This window comes from Atractosteus spatula, chromosome 2 (assembly GCF_055471065.1).
Source record: "Atractosteus spatula isolate fAtrSpa1 chromosome 2, fAtrSpa1.hap1, whole genome shotgun sequence".
In the NCBI taxonomy this organism is placed as follows: Eukaryota; Metazoa; Chordata; class Actinopteri; order Semionotiformes; family Lepisosteidae; genus Atractosteus; species Atractosteus spatula.
In genome coordinates this window covers 9,828,513-9,848,428 of record NC_142707.1, presented here as the reverse complement: position 1 = coordinate 9,848,428, position 19,916 = coordinate 9,828,513, and the positions used below count along the sequence as shown (strand labels likewise).

The 19,916-nt window shown below is 39.6% G+C and overlaps 1 protein-coding gene across 2 annotated transcripts; it reads left to right on the top strand.

Moving 5' to 3' along the window:
- Positions 1-1,992: 1,992 nt before the first annotated feature.
- Positions 1,993-16,283, top strand: arhgap25 (Rho GTPase activating protein 25). 2 transcript variants are annotated; one of them, XM_088937462.1, is made up of 11 exons: positions 1,993-2,129; positions 7,567-7,766; positions 8,208-8,295; positions 9,454-9,567; positions 10,024-10,231; positions 11,545-11,677; positions 12,332-12,405; positions 12,932-13,053; positions 13,551-13,738; positions 14,049-14,587; positions 14,893-16,283. In XM_088937462.1, the coding sequence occupies exons 1-11, from the start codon at positions 2,072-2,074 to the stop codon at positions 15,098-15,100; spliced, it is 1,932 nt and encodes a 643-aa protein (XP_088793588.1). In that variant the 5' UTR covers positions 1,993-2,071; the 3' UTR covers positions 15,101-16,283. The 2 variants fall into 2 exon arrangements, with proteins under 2 accessions (XP_088793588.1, XP_088793595.1); XM_088937469.1 differs by lacking the exon at positions 9,454-9,567.
- Positions 16,284-19,916: the final 3,633 nt, after the last annotated feature.

Genomic DNA, 19,916 nt, shown 5'->3' with positions numbered 1-19,916 from the left:
AAACATACATATACATAGTAGGTCAAATACGTAGCTGTGTCAGCATATGTACTGTAGGCTGCAAAGGAACAAGCAAAGGTTTATTCCATGCTGAAAAGAGAAGAAAAGAAACAACGTTTCAGCTGTGGGGTCTTCTTCTGATATCCAAAGATATCTCGCTTCACATCTGAAACGTGTTTCTTTTCTTCTATTTTCAGCATGGAATAAACCTTTGCTTGTTCCTACACATATACATACTGTTTATGTAAAAAACACATTGGTTAAAGTCTCAGTATATGAACAGAAGTAATAAGTGTCATTGCCTTAAATGAAAAAATGACAACTAAAAACCTAAACCATTTGTTTTTTCATGTTGTGTGCCTTTCCTGGTCACCGACTAAAGTCAAGCATATGCAGTCATCCAAAATCTGAACTGCTAGAACATGCATTTGTACGTGTTCTACTAAATGAGCAGTATTCAAAATGGATATTTAAGGAACTGTCCACTTCATATTGCCTGCTCGCGACTTTTTTAAGTCTGCTACATACCTGTAGGCAGGTAGCTAGAGCTTTTGGAGTGCCAGCAGATTGTCCACATGTGACACTGAAGAAGCAAGATCATGCAGCTGTCTTTTTGCAGATTAACGATCGTTTTTCCGTGAAGGTCTGTTACCGCTCGACTGGTCAATGGAGCATATCTGCGACCAGCATCTGTACATACCCTACGACACCAGGGTCATCAGTGCTGGATCCCTGGTCCTCATGTTGGCACACATGTAGCCCTCATCGGGTTTGAATACAGCGGACAGCTCTCCACTGCCCCTGGTGGAACGGACAAAGAGAGAACTGTCTTTTCTCAGGGCCAGTGGTTGTGTCAGAATCTAGAGACGACATAGATTGAGGATATGTGTGTTGTATAATGAGACTATGGGGGAGCTATGTTGGGGTGGGGTGTCATCGCTCATGAGACAATGAGGTCTGTCAAAGCAATGAACATGGACATGGTAGAGGCATCATGGCTTAGGGCCATATTGATGGTGTTCTGTAGCTTGTGGTTGTCAATGATGTTTCCCAGCAATAATAACTCTATTGCACATACATTGCACAATATAGAATAACATCCAAACCCTGCTGCGCATCCATCAGACGAAGTGTTACAAGTTGTGTATTTAAGTTTCTCATTACATGATGCTGTCATAGTTAAGGACACGCAAACCGATTGGCATGGGAACTCTATTTTAGATTTCAGATTGTAAGTTAGTACTGTATGTGTCGTGGCAGAGCTTGTGTATTTCTTCCAAAAGCCTTTCACTTCTGCAGAATATTGTTGTTGATCTTAGCTTTCTCAGTGTAGCACAGTGGTTTTTTTAGAAGAGGTCATATTCAAATGAAAATCTTTTAATACTGGTAGCTAAAAAAAATGACTGTGAATTAATACAGAACAACAAGGGTTTAATTAAAACTGAGTTAAGCATTGATGACAAAAATAATAAACAGTGTGGCATAGAAACAAAAAGAAAACAAACACCTGTTTATGCTGAAAAGGGATGTATTCTGATGAAGGCATTAGTCCTGTGTTCTTTCTCAATAACCCTGGAATGCAATATTAATAGTTTAATAACCACGTTCGCTTCTTGTGCCCTCCACTACAAAACTAGGCACGTAACTATTCTAACCACTAAGTGTTTTACTCAAGAGCAGAAAACAGAGACTCATTAACCCACTTCCTTGAGCACGAAGAACCAGCCAAAGAATAGGGGCGTGAGATGAGATATCTGGGTAACAGAGTGATGTGATCAGTGTCAGGAGAAAAGAAGTCATTTCTCATCAACAGAAAAGGAGCAGGAGAGGCCAACAAAGACTTCTAAAGGAAATCCTTCATCCTTAAAAGCATCAGTTTGGAGGGGAGGGGAGAAATTGTTGTGGCTGGGCTGTAGGTAACGGGTCTGTGAAGAGTGAGCAGAAGAAGAGAAAAAGAAGAAGAAAAAAAGGTCAGCACACAGGAAGGAGGAAGTGAAGTGAAAGAGCATCCGATATCATTAACTGCCTTGTTTCTCTAAAAACGGTTGTAGGTGAGTCTCCTGTAGGAGAAATGTCACTCAAGATTCGGAATTGGGACTTCAACCTCCGAGCTGAAGCCAGTAAGATAGGTAAGAGCACGTTCGACTAAAGCATTTGCTTCTGGTTATAGAGAAGGGGAACGGGTGCTGGGCTACGCACACTTGATGCTTCTGCTAAGACAACTTCCCCTTTGCTCTCTGTCATATAGTCTGCCTCTGTTCAGGGATGCTAACTCTGTCGCTGCTAAGTCTTCATGATGGTGTATCCGTTTTAAACATGCAATAAAGGGATGTTGCATTTTTATTAGTAAAATACATTCTCTGACCTCAAACGTGGAGAATTATGTTTAAGTATAACAGAAGACTGTCAAGCAGCAGTGTTTTTTTCTGTACCAGTAAAATCATAGTAAAAAGGATTCTACAAAATGGACCATATCATCTCTATCGCCTGCTATTGACATGTAGTTTGTCATTATCAATTTGCACCATGAGCTGTCGAATCTAGTATCTTTCTGGTAAAACGCGAGTTGATTTGTCGATTCAGAGTGATTTCCTCTGGCATGTTTCGTTCTAATGCCATGCGTTTACAGCTTGCACACACCACTAATGCTGCCGGAAGACAGATTTCCTCTTCTATGCAAGTTCCACCATTACTTTGATCTTTAACTCACAATAGCTGAATTCAAAACCTCTGTCTTCCACCTCAAGTTTCGACATCTGCGTGCTTTTGCATCATACAGTTTTGTAAAAGCTACCGAAACAAGGCTGAAGTTAGCTGTTTATCCATGTCCTGCTATGTTGTTTATCCATGTCCTGTTTGTTGGATTCTGTCACTGAAGGTGAGACAAAGTACAGTACAAATGACATAGTTTGGTGGCAGTGGGTCTTAGCATTAACAACTGTAACTTTCGATGTTTAATTGGAACAAAAATGAGCTCCAATTATGTCAGTGTAGTTTATCAGGCTTACCATGAGAAGATATTAAAAATATAGCTATACAGTACATTACCCTTGAGGTAGAGGTCAAGATGTAACTTTAGTAATAATGGTCAGTTCAACTTCAGATGAAAAAGGTTAAGAAATTTGAACAAGCTCTTGATAGACTATGGGTTGCAGCTACCCCTTATAATGCATTGTAGTTAGTGTTGCATTTGTAATTTGAAAGGTTTGAAGTGGAGGCTTTCAACAATGCTCCGTGCAAGTTTTTGAAAATATTGTAACATGCCATTATGATGAAATACTGATATCAGTCAGTATTTTTCTGTAAAAACATAAATGTTGTTTTAAACATGAAACAGAAGTCAAGCAGTTAAGCTGGACAGCAGTGTGGCAATGTTTTTCATTTAAAAAGATCAGATGGGGAAGTTGTTTTTAGCAGTGTCATATCAGACTCTTTTTTCCATTCATTCACTTTAAATAAAGATACAGTGGTTCACATCTATGTAATGCTGAGTTCCATGAAACAACATTCTCCTAGTCACTTCACAGGAATCATTCTTTATATTTAATTGCTTTACAAATGTCATTCTTTGCAGTTTAACATGCGGGTTATGTATCAGTAATATTCTGCAGTTCCAGGTCCGGATTAAGGATTTACACAAGGTTTAAGCACCTTGCTGACTTGTCTGCCGAAAGACATCACTAGAAAGTATGAGAGCTGTTATTAAAAGGAATGCATGGAGTTTGAGAACCAGCCGGTCCCTTTTTTATGAACAGGGATCCTATTGTCTTTAGTCTGTTTACAGAGCGGCACACAAATATTTTGACACCACATATTTTAAAGGGATCGTAAAACCTGTACACATATGCAATTATTTTGATCAAAAATGACTTGAGTGACATTTACCAAATTCTTAATCAATCATATAGCTCAGTCCCAATCCAAATAATTCTTATTTAATCTTCCCTTGAATGCGAGGATGTTACACTGGGCTGTAAATTAAAGGAGGGCTTATTGCTGTATTGTGATGGTGTGTGAAATGTGAGCCAAGTGAGAAGGGAAACACACTACAGAGGGTTTCAAATTGCCAGCTTTGTACGTTTGCCAGTGAGACATGCCTTTAAGCATATACTGTATGCAGGGCTTTGTGATACAGTCGAATAAAATAGGGTTAACGGCTTTACCTTAACCCATTCAGATCAGACAAATGTCAGTCAGAAAAGAAATTAAGGAGTACTCATAAAGATGCCTCACTTACAAAGGCTAGAATATTAGCACCAAACCTGCAATTTCACCAGTTCTCACTCAGATAAAACGATCCCACTCCGTGTTACTCTTTTCTGATCTGCAGCAGGCACAGCTGGTTTGCCTGTACTGCCATCTGGGCACAAGCGATGCCAGGATTGCTTTCTGAAATGGCTCACCAGACTACAGAAATTACCCCCCGAGAATTCAAAGCCAAGCAACGAAGATGATTCCTGGTTCCTCAGGGGATTGTTGTATACAGCCAGGCTGAGGGAGATGAATCTCCTTAGTCCAGTACCGAGCAGATCTGATTCAGGTATACAAAAGCAGTTTCGACCCAGGGGACTGTTTCACACTCAGCATTTAAAACGGAACATGGAGGTTACCTCCTACTTTGGCCTAGTGAGATATTAAAATTTTAATACATTACTGACAAAAGATTACATGCATCTGAGTGTTGCCCACATCAGCTATTTACTGTATACCAGATCCTATAGGTACAACTCTTGCTAGGACAACATCTTCTCTTGCTAGGACAAAACAATGTTCAATACCCTTAAAATAGGTATTATCAAATAGGAATACACAAAATAGTTCTTACATTTCAGCCCAGGTTAGACCGAAGCTTCAACTCAAAGAGTCAAAAATGACAAGATTGGGTTTTGATGATGGCGTTAGGTTTTCCAGAAGCTTCTTTCTTTTGCTAGAGAAAATCCACTAGTCAGGTTGGGGGTCTGTAACTTGGAAAGGGCAGACAGACTGGAGTTGTTCTTTAATTTGGTCTATAATGAATGAATACCCTTACTGTACATACAAAGCGGGGCAAAATATATCTGTTCCACTGCAGTGTTATTTCACTCATACTTGAGTTGATGCTTTAGGATTACTGATCTTCCAATATAAAATTTCAAACATGCTAAAGAAATGTATTACTTAACATTGCATCATAGTTAGTAATGCCTCTTGCAGTCTACTTGCTACTGTATGCTACATTCGGTGACTTTTAGTAAATGTGACTGTTTAAATGAAGTGCCAGGTTGAAGACCTTTCTCAAAGGGCCAATGATTCTTTGAGAAAAGATGAAGCAGCTGTATTTAGGTGGAGATCTTAAAAATCTTCTTCCTGCATGATGGTGAGACTTCCTGTTTGGTCGGGTCGTGGATGCACTGGTTACTTCTGATAAGACAGTGTTTTGCTATTGCAGGTGGTTTTCTCTCATGCCTTCCCCAGTTTCTCCCAAAACTCTGCGTATATTTCTCATTTACAGGACAAAACCTGATATCGTTTTTGTATCTGTCTTAGACAGTGCCAGCCTTCTTAAGCATCCTGTAAATGAAGTGACTGTCTGTCAAATAAAAGTTAGACGTTACTTAAAACTGCTGTGCCAGATTAACATGAACTTGTGCCCAAATATGTCTAAAAACAGATAAATGCACACTTCCTTTACGATTTTGTTTTTACTTTCGATTGTTACAAACGATGCAGGAAAAGCACTCTACCATTAAACTCGTTTGCCATTAAAACTAAACAATTATTCAAAAATAGATGGTCTGGCTTCCAACATTTTCTGGCAGTCACAGTCTGATCAGGCAAAAGTATATCACAGAGTATTTACAAATTATTTTATTTCTTATTGAACATGTACTTTGCATTAATGTGCACTGTACAGCACTGTTTCTGTAATGCGGTACTTCAAATGTATGTACTTTGTATATTTTCAGGCACTCCATTCTTTATAACACAATAAACAAATACACCATGTTATGAAAGAATTACAAAAATCAGATAGATAACTTTGATGTAATCTGGGCATCAGATCATCCATGATGTACTGCATAACAATATTGATTTGGACAGAACTCTGCTGGAGATACACCACTGTGTATTCAGTCATTAGTATCTCTCAGTTGGGCCCTGTCTGATAGATGTAAAACACTTATAAACCTAATGTGCTAAATATGGTCAGTTTCCACTTAAAATTAGAAATGCATTTGTCTTCTTTGTGCGGCATTTCAAGAGAAAAATCAAGGGAAATGTTCACTAAAGGTGTTTAACATAAATGACCCCTGCACTCCACCTGTGTGTATTTTTAAGTCATACATCATATTTCTAGTTATTGCTTTTTAAAAGTATGAAAAAGGGCTCTGTTGCTCTTAAGCAGTTCCTTGAAACCATAACAAACAAGTTCAATTTTTTTAAATTAAAGCTGTCTGGGTGATGCTGGTATTGTTGGGACTTGTTCCACTGAAGCACCAGAGTTCATTTAACACTTATATCACTGTGGGTGCTGTAGGTTTGTGTAGGCAGGCAGAGTCTGCTGTTGATTCAGCCATTTTATGGCCACACCTGAAAATACACCCATTTGTACTTCCCTAAATGTAAGCTGAGAGCTGTACTATAGGTTAGTGCATTGCTAGGAAACCTGGCCTACTGTCAATCATTGTGATTTTCTTCAAAACATTTTTTTCTTCTGTTCTCCAAGACCAAGAAAAGCTCTGGCCTTCACATTTTGCGTTGGTTGAGTTCACATTTCTATTTCTGTGGTTTGATGTGTTCCAGAAGAACTTTTAAAGTCATTGTGCTTCAAACAAAAAAGTTTGCTCCACATTTGCTCTCTCCATACAGAGCCCTTTTAAAATCCCTAAACTTAAGTGGCAAAACCCATAGCAGTCACTTTATTTTTGTTCTCCTCAACTGTATTATTTCTAGCTTGATAGTCATCTCCATTATCTTCATACTTCTACAATTAGGTTCAGCAACTCAGGAAATTCTTCAACTTTAGAAATTCAGCTCTGGAGCAAAGCTTGGAAGTACTCCTGTGAATTGCTTTTCATTTTTTCTTTCCTCCCAAGTTCGCTGCTGCATTCAGCCAAGACCCACAGGCCCCAGTCAGCCTATAGCACACTTTGCAAAAAGGCTTTTCCTTCTATGGAACAATCACTACCCATATGAAACAATTTGCTCAACAGGAAACTGATCAGGTCAAAAGCTGGACGGCTACTTCCTCCCAGCTGCAGCATGCTGACACACAGAGGCACACAGACACAGCATACAGCTGGGAAAACACAAGCTTGCATTTTCATCATAGGAAATGACACTTCAGTACAAAAATCTAAGCAATAAGTTTGGTCTCTCAAATGCCACTTCATTTACATTTTTATATATCGAATATTTATCTGAATCGTACTAGGCGAAGGATTGTAAAGGCAGCCAGTATCATTCTGAAAGGTCATTTCCTTGTTTCTCTCACGAGCCTTTTTTTCTGATTTATTTTTCTTTTGTTTTTTTACCTTGCTGTTGCTTCAACGCCGGCTATGCTCAACTTGCCCTTTCCCCTGGCAGCTCGGTCCAAGAGCGTCATGCCGGCCGACCCCTCCTCTGGCCTGGGCCAGCCTGGCTCCTTGAACTCCCTGGACAGACCACTGAAGACAGGCTGGCTGAAGAAGCAGAGGTCGATAGTGAAGAACTGGCAGCTGAAGTACTTTGTGCTGAAGGGACAAAATCTCTATTACTACAAGGATGACAAGGACAGTACTTGCCAGGTAAGAAAGGGGTGGGCTCTGTGTGAATGTGACACAGCTACAGTATGTGTGTTAACTCCTTCATTTCACTAGTCCTTGTCTGTTTACTTGCAGCAAAAAACTGTTGTTTGATTATTCACATTTGTTGCTGTGGTGCAATATAAAAATCACAAAACACAGCAAATAAGAAGGTGCAATGGCTTATTTCTTTTTAAAAAGAACTATTCTTTGAATTTTCTGACTTCTTACTGCTGGAAAATACATGTATTGATTGTTCCACTCTTGGGTTTTTGTTCTTTGTTACACAACAGGTTCATATACATAGTACACACTATATACTCTTAAAAATCAGTGAGATGCTACAGTTCTGGCTCAAGTGCATCATAAATCTGAACAGTCCTGCTCTTTTCATTACACAGCTAGCCCACCAATCAGTGAACTGAGTGTGTCTCTTATGTCTAGGGATATATTGCACTACCGTCCAGTCAGATAAATGAACTTCCTTCGAATGCTGATGACCCTGGCAAGTTTCTATTTGAAATCATCCCAGGTAAGGCACAAAAATGCTAACTGCACCATGCTACGGTTGTATTGCTGCGTCCCTGTGTTTTTCTATGTGGTTAGTCTCTGGATTTATAGGATAGTGAAAGAATAACCTTGGGATGTTCTTTGAAATTAGGCTTTTCACAAAGCGCCACTGTCCTTTTTACAGCTACCATTAATCCCAGTGCTGACAGACTCTGACTCCAGTTCCCTTACAACTTCAAGAAAAGCTGAAAAACAAACTTACTAAACCTTTCATCAGAAGTACAGTTGGATTGTGTTTCACTTCTTGTGCATGGTATTAAATCTGCTTGCATTATTAAGATAATAATTAAGTGGCCATTATGCATGCAAATACTTTTCACTAGTGAATCTGTCAACCTGACCTATTCTGGCTTTGTTATACTATCATAGCCCTCAAATATTTCATTATTTCTTGTTTAAATAATAGCACTGGCCTGAAAAACAGTTTTTTTTTAGAATGACTGATGTAAGGGGATTCATTTGATTCTATAGTGTACTTCATAATACAATATAGCACCTCAGCACTTGGCAGGGTGAAAATGAATTCTGGTTACTGGGATTTTTGGGGACTTTCATGTAATCTCTTTGGGACTGTACTGTGTATGCCAGGTGTTAGACCAGCCCGAAATACTCTTTTCTGTTAGTTGCATCTAAGCTTTGTTTCTGCCTCAGTAGAGCTGAGCAAGCTGGTCTGCTCTTTAACATCATTATATTCAATGTCAATCTATTCACGTTCTGGAGGATGTAAATAGGCACTTCACAGTTTATTCTGCCTTACTGTAATAATTGCAGTATCTGTGATGCAAAAGCTCACTGCCACATGAATAAGGCAACAAATTCCCCTCCACTGACAGTGCTAAGAATTGCTCTGGAGACCTGCTTATTTCCTGTGGACACAGTATAATTTTCTAGACATTATTCTAACACTTTGGTCAGTGGGAGGTGACAAGCACATTACGTGATTCAGTGATAACTTCTGCTTTCCTCAAGGAGCTGAAGAGTATTTACCTACAGTACATCTCTTGTTTGTGTCAGGGATATGGCCAGCCTTGCAGTAGCTATGTATAGTGTTCTGGACTTGATCTCAGCCAAGGGGTTAATCTGCAACTCAGGCTCGGCTGACCCAAGGCTTGCCTTACAGGTGGCTTTGGGGACCGAGAGCGGGATTCCCACATCCTTATGGCAAATTCCCAGAATGAAATGGAGGAGTGGGTCAAAACCATCCGCAGGATGATAGGAGCGCCCTCCAGTGGAGGTACACAAGACACACAAGCCCACAAATCCACTACTTTGTATTAAAGCTTCATATTGATGCATGTCAAGTATGAATTGCACAGTTAACCAGTATGTTTTACTTATTTACATTGACTTGCAATAACATAAATCAATTTACTGTGCCTGGGGTTCATAAGACTTTCCAAAAAATGCCTGATAATAATTACATACTGCAGGAGGCACAATGCAATAACCAATTTCATGCAGACTTTTGTAAGTCATCAACAATGGCCATAATGTACACTTCATTAGGAAGTCATTCAAATTACATCAGCCATTTTCTTTCATTTGCAAATGGATAAGAACTGATTTTCAACCTTTTCACGTGAGGTCATCTTTGTAATGGCACCTCAGGTCAAAACAGCCTCCCCAGTTTACCGAGAGGTGGTTTCAATGCTCTGTGGTGATATAACAGCCCCCCTTCTCTCTGTTATAGCTGTCTTTGGGCAGAATCTTGCAGACACTTTGCTGTATGAGCAGAAGTTCGGACATCACTCTGTGCCCATTCTAGTGGAGAAGTGTGCCGAGTTCATCCGGGAGCACGGGCTAAGCGAGGAGGGCATTTTCCGTCTGCCAGGACAGGACAACCAGGTGAAACAGTTCAGAGATGCCTTTGATGCAGGAGAGAGACCCTCTTTCCCAAGGTACGTTCTTGGAGGTGACAGCTGCACATGCATTTTGTATCAGATTAGGGAGTTTCAGCTGACATTTTGATTGCATTCTTCAGTCTTCTTCCACCTGGCCTTGGCAGGATATCTGTGCTGTGAACTGGGTTATTTTTGACAACATCGATTAAAAAATGAAAGCCAAACTCTTTTTTGGTAGCAGTGGATCCTAGAGAAGCAGAAACAGTCAGCATCCAAGTGGGTTAACAAAGAAAACCTTTTCTGGACCAGTTTTCAGTGTTGTTCTTTATTGTTCCTGATAAAGTGTCTTGTATGTCCATAGTTTGTTTACAGGAACTGCAGATTTGTAAAAAAAAGAAAATGAACATGGTACAGACTTAATTTTAAAATCATAAATGCTCTGTTCATATTAATATAGTTTGTATGGTTCCTCCTTAAGAGATTGCAAGGGAGTAGCCAGAAAAACAATTGCAGCACAAAGATAGGTGTGCATTTAAAAAAAAAAGCAAAGGCAAAGCAATTATGAAGAGATTGAGAAATCACAGTCTGTGACCTACATACTGTACTGGACATGAGTCCGTGGTGTCCAAAGCTGTATTATGTTACAGTAATGATGCAGCCCCACCTTCTCCCTGCTGACTCACTGCTCAGTTCTCTCCTGTGGAAGCCACAGACGGCCAGGTAGCCCACAGTCACTGAAGTACAGAGAAACAACTTGCAGCCTCCACACCCTCCTTCTCACTCAACCACATCCTGTCTATTCAGAATGCTCCTCCGAAGGATGTTCAGACTGCACAACAGCAAGCATCGCACACCACAATAAAGCTGATGGGCTGGATTGACTGTTGCTCCCATTTCTTGCATTTGTTGTCTTGCAATGCACATACTGTATTTTGTAGACCTATTGATCTACCTCCACTTTTATTCCTGAACGTAAAACACAAAACAGCTTGTTTTGTTGGTTATTATGGCAAAAACAGAGAGATTTTTTCTAAATCTGTAAACTGTTGGGAAGGAATGTATTCCATTCTCCCCTCTTCAAATAATTCTCCAATAAGATATATTTCCCAATGCACCAGTCCTGGAGTCTTCTTGCAAAACATGCAGTGCCATTTCAATATATTGTATATTGAGTTGGGTTTTTTTACCAAAATATCAAGGATTGCCTATAAATATAGCCTATTAGGCTATAAAATAAGCCTAATATAACTTTTTTTGTTTTCTATAAAATAAGAGGCAGGAACATCAAAAGTGGAGCAATTCAAATATTTTGATTGTGGTCTATTTTTTATAAATACATTCAAAAGTCGTATGATGATTTTGTCTTGCAGTGACACTGATGTCCACACGGTGGCCTCCTTGTTCAAGTTGTACCTCCGGGAGCTTCCTCAGCCTGTAGTGCCCTGGTGCCAGTACGAGGACTTTCTGGATTGCAGCCAGCTTCTCAGCACTAACCCAGAGCTGGTAAGTGCTACCGCATACAGTACTGTACACCCATGTGCACATTGTGATGTTTTGATGTTTGATCTTTTTCCATTATCAATGAACTGTGTGGAAAGTCAGCTAAAGAGACAGACGCAATTACAGCGACACCCGACAGCCACTAAATTATTTGTAAATAGCCACAATGGCAATTATTTAACTGGCAATTAGTTTAGGGATGTAGTACTGGCACCGGGAGGGTGTGTCATTTTGAGTTGCTGCTTCTAAGGTCTTGCGTGTTGTCTGGACTGGGGCACATTCTGTGCGGAGTGTGCATGCTCTTCCCCATGTTTGCATGGGTTTTTCACCCCGTGCTTTGGATCTTTCTCACTTTCCAAAGGCATTGGTGTCTAGGTTAACTGGTGTGTGCACTGTGTGGTACTGGCTTCCTGTGCACTATGATGCCAGGATAGGCTCTAGGATACCATGATCCCAGCCAGGAGTAAGTTATCTGATGATGAATGGATAGCATACATTTCCAATTATCCTTTAACTGTTGCATTCATTTAAAATATCCAGAGGGATAATTGTTTGCTAAAAAATTGCTGCATTCTAACACAAAAGGTTGTTGATTACAATATTCTGTGATGCACAGTCTGAAATATTTAACACAATTATGTCTTAAATATATTCCAGGGTCGAGTGAAAATAGAGAAGCAGATTTCCCTCCTTCCCAGAGCCAACTACAAACTTCTCAGCTACATCTGCAGGTATGTTACATTTAATTTTCTAGCTAATGTTCTGTGTGCAGCTCAATTGGTCTTTCTTATTTCATGATTTGGAACTATCTGTTTAGAAATCACATTTCATGCCTTCTGACTGATTGGTGTTTGTAAAGAAAAAAGGAATATATGATCAGGCTATGTATTCTCGAGTGAAGACTCGAACAAGGAGCCCTGTGCTCTGATAAAATAATACGCTGAGCTTTGGACAATGACAAAACGTGCCCTCACTGGTTTTATATTAAGGGCTTCATGCACCTCCAGTATCTGGCCAGCAGAGGTCATTCGTTTCCTATCCCATGTAAAAGAAGGTCTAACCATTGCCTACACTGAAATCCCAGTATTTATCACTCTTGGCCTGTAACAGATGCCAAACATGTAGAGCAGATTGCTGGATCCATTCATTGCCTGTAAGAGTGCTCAAGAGATGCTGAACACTAGAGGATGAAGGAATTATTTGCTGTGAATCATGGCTGTTTGTCACTTGAATGCAGAGTTTCTTTTCTTGTTGCAGGTTTCTATATGAAATCCAGCTGAACTCGAGTGTAAATAAAATGAGTGTTGAGAACCTTGCCACAGTCATAGGTGTCAACTTGCTGAAACCCCGAATTGAAGATCCCGTCACCATCATGAAAGGTGAGCTCTGGCTCTTAGGACTCCTACAGTAGCTGGGGGTTTTGTGTTCAAATCCTGCTTTGAATGCTGCTGTTGTACCTTTGAGCCAGGCACTCAGATTGCTAATCTGAGTAAATGCCCTGCTGTATGAATGGGTAGTCTTCAACTGGACATTGTATATGAGAATGTGTTGATTGAATTACCTGGCTAAATAAAGGATTCAAAACTCAGTTTTAAAGACATGCCCTTTCATCTTGTTGTTTTGTTACCTATGTAATTCAACATCATGAGGAGTTGTTCAAAACCCAATGTTTTTTAAACACAAAAAAACAAGGGTGGGTAGGGCATACAATGAAGATTTTCCAATTAGTTCATGACAAATAAATCGGGTATTACCCCATGTATTACAATATAGACAAGATCGGTCACAGGCAACAGGACACTATTCTGCTCATCTAGCCTACAGAAATAGTGAGTCATCAAAATGGATTCATTTTATGTGACCCTGTAATCTGCAGGCACACCCCAGATTCAGAAGCTCATGACAGTGATGATAAGCCTTCACAATGAGCTCTTCCCAAAATCCAAAGATGTGGCTCCATTCCCCCCACCTCAGAAGAGTGACAATAAGAAGTCCAATATTCCCCGTAGCTCTGTGGGCTGGGATGTTACAGAGGGACCCACAGACAGCTCCAAGGATGACATAGTGAGTATCTCAACAGATTTGCATTGTATGCTTCTTCCTTGGTATATTTCACATTTTTCAGCTTTATTAAAAATCTAGTAAAGCAAAAAAAAAGTCTCCATTTTTCTAAAATTATCCTGGATCCTTCAGGAATGAAATATGTTTATCTTGTCCCCCACCTGTCACAGCATTTGGCACTATATTCTTAATATCTTCCTCTCTGAAAGTCTTGTTGTTCCAATGCAACCTTCAAAATGTTGTGAAGGCACTGTTAATTGGTAGATCATTGGTTTCTTTCTCAACAGCCTCTTTGTCCTTTTTTTTCCTGCAGAGTGAAAGTCCTTCTTTGTCCGAATCTGCAGAAGATGTGGCCAGGTTCCTAGACAGTGATGGTTTGGAATTGGAAGGAGCTAATTCCCTCACTTCTGGTTCCCCGTGCACAGACCCCTGGACAGGCAGCCCTCGCAAGCGCACACAGACCCTGCCGTCTCGTAAGTCCTCCTTTGGAGGAGAGGGCTCTATGAAGAATGGCAGTGGGAAGAGGGCTGGGCTTTTAGAAGCTAACCTCTGGGGCCAGCCAGGATCTTCCCCTCTTGAGTCAGACTCTGAGAAAGGCACACTCTCGGAGGATATTTTCAAGATTCTTGACCTCCAGCGGGTCTCTTTTTACCCTGGCCTGCGGAAGACTTCTGAACGGGCTGACTCCAAAGCTCTGGAAGCCACTAAAGAAACAGCTGCTCAGGCTGAGGTGTTGCAGCCCAGGGAATTACAGAGATCTGAGACTGAAAAAGAGCAAAAGGCCACTACTGTCCAGAGCAGGGAGCAGGAAGACAATGGCAACCAAAAGGTCTATGAAGATCAAATTAATAGGTATGTATATTCATCTTCACAGGGACTTCTTTAGAATATCTAACGATAATTAAAGAAAATTATTTCAATCTCACTTTAAGATAAACACTATGCTTAGGTGCAGATGTAATGTAACACTACTGACCTCAAAACATTCTCTAGTCCTAAGGAAAGAAGAGATCAAATGTGTTGCTGCTTTTGGAGTTCACGCATTTTTTGAAATGATTTTCTTTCTTTTGAAATTGTTGTTAGCACATTTCCTGGCTGAAAGCTGTAGAAGATAGTACTTAAAGAAACTCACCCAGCATGTGCTTGTGTTTATTCAGCCTGCAGAAGAGGAACAACGAGCTTTCGGCCACAGTGGCTGAGTTGAGGGCGTCTCTGGAAGTGGAGAAACGGAGGAATGCTGCTCTGGAGATCCGCCTTCGAAATGCAGACAGGGCCCGGGAAGAGGCAGAGAAACGGAACCAAATTCTAGACTGTGAGATCCAGCAGTTCCTCTCTAGAGAAAAAGCCACTACTGGGCCCTCTTAATTTCAGGGTTCAAATACAGGATGCCTTGGCCTTACTACTGCCCCTCAATGCAGTATAGGCAGTGGCTCAAAATCAGGGCACAGATGGTTAATGCATGGCATGGAAGAAAAATAGCATGCAAGCATGGTGATGAGATTAAATAACCTAGGTTTAGCTCATTCAAGAATCTGTTAATTTTAACAATGAGATTAATTAATAAAAGCTCACTTCCTGGCGCATAATCAGTGGGACTGGTCACCTACCAGGGAATATAATTCTTCTTATGCTCCCCTTAACAGAAATGTGTAAGTGTCCCATGGTCCTCACTGAAATTTGTGGGCCACTGGAAATAATGTTTGGATTTTTCTCATTGGCTAGTCTTGATTAGGACAATAAGCACCCAAAGTGGATTTACCTTGAATTTCCTCAAGATACTCCAGGACAGAAATGGGGGGAAAATGTAATGTAACAAGAAGATCCTCACATAAAAGATTACCGTGGTTTACTATGGTAAAAGCAAATTAAATTGCACTGCGAAATAAGTGACCAGTACAAGCACGGTACAACTGCAGAAATGTTTTCCTAATGTACCATGGTAAACGTTTGTAAGGTTTGAACTGGTACAGAAAGGCATCATTCTGCTGCAGTCTAATGCCTTTGTCTTTAATGGTTTGGGGACTATCCAAATCAAGGCAGATGTCATAGAAATAAAACCTGAGTGATAGTGCAGGATGAAGGTCCGAACTACTGCTATTCATGTGCAACAGAGACCCAACCCCAGGTGTCAAAGCACAGACTGAGGGAGAAGACCTGATATTGCTTCATTCCCTTGCAGCACAACATATATTTAAAAGATTTATAATGATATTTTGTATATAAGAAAAACGAAAACACAATAGGATTTTCAGGGTTTACAGCTAATCTGTCTGGAACAGAGCTGAATGTTGAAAATATTTTTGGATTGTTGTTCTTTTTTTTGTTTCTTTTTTAAAATCTGGAATATTATATTTTATATTATGCACCACAGTACAAATGACGGGGCCTTCAGTTTTCATGTTGGGTATGCGGAATCCGTTAGGAGACGCTTCAGTATTATTTTATCATTCAGTATTTTCTTATTTACACTGGATAACTATTGTATAGTATCATATACAACCCAGATACATGAAATACTTGAATAAAAGCTACTGTCAATCTTTACAACTATATGAAAACGTATTGTCTGATGTATTTAACAACTCTTGTCTTCTGCATATAAACGTATACAGTTACTGTAGGTACATAAAGACTAATAATGCATTATGCTGTGGATGTTCTCTATGAACACATATGGTATTCAATATCTTGTGAGATACAGCACTACACACTATTTTGGTCAAGAGAGGAACACAATTACCAAAACAAAGTTTCTGCATTAAGACTTTAGTTACAGGTCCCCTGCATTATTTAGTTAGATAATGCAGAGTTTTTTATGATGCCACACTAATTTTTTTCTCACCAACCTGCAAGGCAAAGTAATCTCAGTTTTAAAAATAAATCAGTCTTAGTTTGATGGTAACAGAATATACCATTACAAGCAATGTCAGGAATGTCTTTGGAGCACCGCTTTCACTACATGAGATCCATCTGCTAGTCAGAAGAGGCACGTTATCAAGGCACCAGGGCCAGGCTTTTTAAACACACATAGCTGAGAAAAGCCTAGGCACCTCATTAGACTGAGGTATTATGCAAGACGTCGTAGGACAGATAACAGGATGTCTGTCAAGCTTCAAGCTGGTGGGAAATACCAGTTCAGAAAGCTTTGCTTTGCACCAAGAAAATGTCATGAAAACCAGAGGTACTTCTCCTTTCTGAGACTGTCTCTGTGTTACCCCTTTCCCCTGGTGTGATCAGCCCCGTAGAACACATGTAGATGCAACACAAGACCATGTAGTGCCATGATTTTGCTCTCCCAGTGGACAACAACGTGATGTTATGTAAAGGGATCTTCAGGATTGTCAAATACTTTTTTCACAGATGACAAGTGGTGTGTTATTAAGGGAGAATATATTAATATTAATATATAGTCATTACTACTAAACAGATTTTATTCTCTGCAATGTTTATGCCTTGAAATCCTATACAATTAGCTTCTCTCTAGGACCTCTTTAGGTCATGCAAAACAAGCAATGGGTAATGTACAAAAAAAGACGAGTTTAATGTTCAACAGGAGCCATGAAGGATTACACCACCATAGAAGCTTGAAGCACCTATTAAGGTCTCTAGTATAGCTATTAATCCCTGTGACAGCAGGAAGAAGATCTGGGGGAACGCCAAAGGAGAAAGACAGGGAGCTGTCAGTAGACAGTGTCATCTCCCAGACTGCCATCAGCATCACACTGTCTTCACACAGACCCCTTATCATACATTTAACACCATGGAGAATTTCAGACTCAGACACTCTTAAATTTAGGTAGTGTGCCCATCTAACTGCTATGTCAAAAAGTCACGCAGGAATCTTTCAGGAAGAACAATGCCTTGTTAGGATACCTGGAATTGCGCTTACGAACTGCTTAACAATGTCTGCTAATGACTTATTGCATAGAGTACTGTTACAAATAGGAGGTTACAAAAATACTAAATAGAGTGGGGTAATTAATCATTAAAATAAATAATCATAACCCCCAAACTGTAAAAGATATGCCAATGAATACACCCGAGCAGTTGGTATAATTAAAGACACTTGAATTCTTTGCTCTCTTGAATAGCTGTACAAAAAGAGTAACAAATGAGAGGCAACATTAGGTAAACATTAACAATGACAATAGCACAAACTAAACAACACACAATACAACATACCAAATATAATTTACTATATTTACAAACATGGCATCTCAGAGGCCTACATCCCGCCCAACCAAAAAAAAAACCCAGAGCACTAACCTGGTATAATGCCTAATAGGCCAACAAGAGAGTTAAACCTGCATCCTAAAAAAACAGAATACATCCCAAAGCTAAATCTCTCTTCCTATAAATTTGCATGATCCAAAGTGAACGGTTTCCTACCTCCCTATTCTAAAATTGATTGCATCCATTAACCTGGAGAGAACATCTTTAGAATGCCTGGGAATTCCTTATAAAGGAAACCCGAGTTTCCTAAAATAACACACAGAGCAGCAAGCTCTCTTAATCAAGGTTCAAATTCTTCGTTAAAACTTGGTCTTTAAGGTTGATTCGAACAAGGTCATCTCGCCTGGCACTCTCCTCTCTCTTCTAGTCCTGTTTCCTCCTCCCTCTTGTGTGTTCCCCTGCCTCTGCCTGACTGTCTTTTATCCTTTGTCTCTGGACTGTTAATGACTCTTTATTATTTAACAAGATGTTAACTAAGGTAAACCAGACTATTCGATTTGATCAGTGTATCTGTCTCGGATCTGCTATACCTCAGTAAACACCTCCTCTTCTGTCCATTGTTTCCAGATCTTGAGACCTGCAAACGTTAGGTTTCATTGACCATTTGAACAGTACATACATGTGAACACTTTTAAGGATTATGTTCTGAATAATGTGAAATATTGTTAAAGAGAAACAAAAATATTAAGATTCAATATTTGTGGCATGCTATCCATAAAGTCACAAAAGAATGACTGTGCGTTTTTTTAAATATTTGTATGTTTCCATATACATACATACCAATTCATTCAACATTTTAAGATGGACAGTAATCAGAACTTATAAATAACCAGGTTCTGCTTAACACAACAGGTAACGCAGGACATATTATAAGTGAAAATCCAAAATCCTTAAACATGCTTAAATGAGGTTTTCAGCAGAAAATTCCAGTTTTTAAGAGAGTGTCCAATGCACCATGTGGAGAACATTTTGGTCATCAGTTTTACTTCTAGCACTTAACACCATTTAATACCTGACAGGTAAATTGGGTGGGTTTTGGGGGTAATGTGAAGAAGACTGCAGCAGAGCTTTAGAAAAGAGTTCAGAAGATTGATTGGATTATCCCCTGTGGACTCATCATTGCATCTTGCTGTGGTCTTATCTGAATATCTCACACCCTGCCATCCACCTACTGGACAGTTAATCAACCATTCTTAGCTGTAATGAGGGAATTTGTCACATTTTCAGTGTGAGGCACGTGTTTTGGAATAGCCCTTCTAAGTAATCACCTATTGCTTCCTCTGAAATTTCCACGTTGTGGACCAGTTTACACTGTGCATCAAACTGTCTAGTCCTAAAACGTTTGTACAGTTTCATTTACTTATCTTCACTCCCCATACAGTGGAACTTGTACTTTTACATCCACCAAACAGAGCTACAAAAACATCTGCAGCCCTGTTTTTTTTCTTTTTTCCCCTCCTAATCACACTTATAATGCAGGCAGGCATGAACTGTTAAGACACTCAGTAATGCAAGATTAGACGGTTAACTGAAATGTTGAATGAGCCTCAAAACTCTGTCACCTTTTCAGTTTAGTACTTCCCATCCTAGTTCATTCATCATTTCAAAATGTAAATATTACGTTTTCATATTAGCAAAGCGCACATATTATCTAGTATTCATCTAGCTTCCTTACAGCCCTTAGATAGCTGTTCAAGCTGGAAAAACATGCAGGAAAAACCCTGCTCGGTTTGCAGCTGGATATTTTGAAGCAAATATGCAAGAGATGATACTAGACCTTGCCTGCCTGAGAGAAAATGATGATTTGTTTGAGTATATTCCAGAAGCTTTGTTTGCTCAATTTATGTTTCCAGTAGCATTTTTTTTAAAGAAAGGTTTTATACTAGATGTACTCAAACAGATAAAATAGTTTAAATATTGTGCTGGAGATATGTAAAAAATTTGGTGT

What these genes read in the sequence shown, in the direction of transcription:
- arhgap25 (XM_088937462.1), top strand. Translation starts at nt 2,072, where the DNA reads ATGTCACTCAAGATTCGGAATTGGGACTTCAACCTCCGAGCTGAAGCC. An exon ending in GAGAGACCCTCTTTCCCAAG is followed by an intron (nt 10,232 to 11,544) that starts GTACGTTCTTGG and finishes TTTGTCTTGCAG; the next exon opens with TGACACTGATGTCCACACGG. An exon ending in TCAGCACTAACCCAGAGCTG is followed by an intron (nt 11,678 to 12,331) that starts GTAAGTGCTACC and finishes AATATATTCCAG; the next exon opens with GGTCGAGTGAAAATAGAGAA.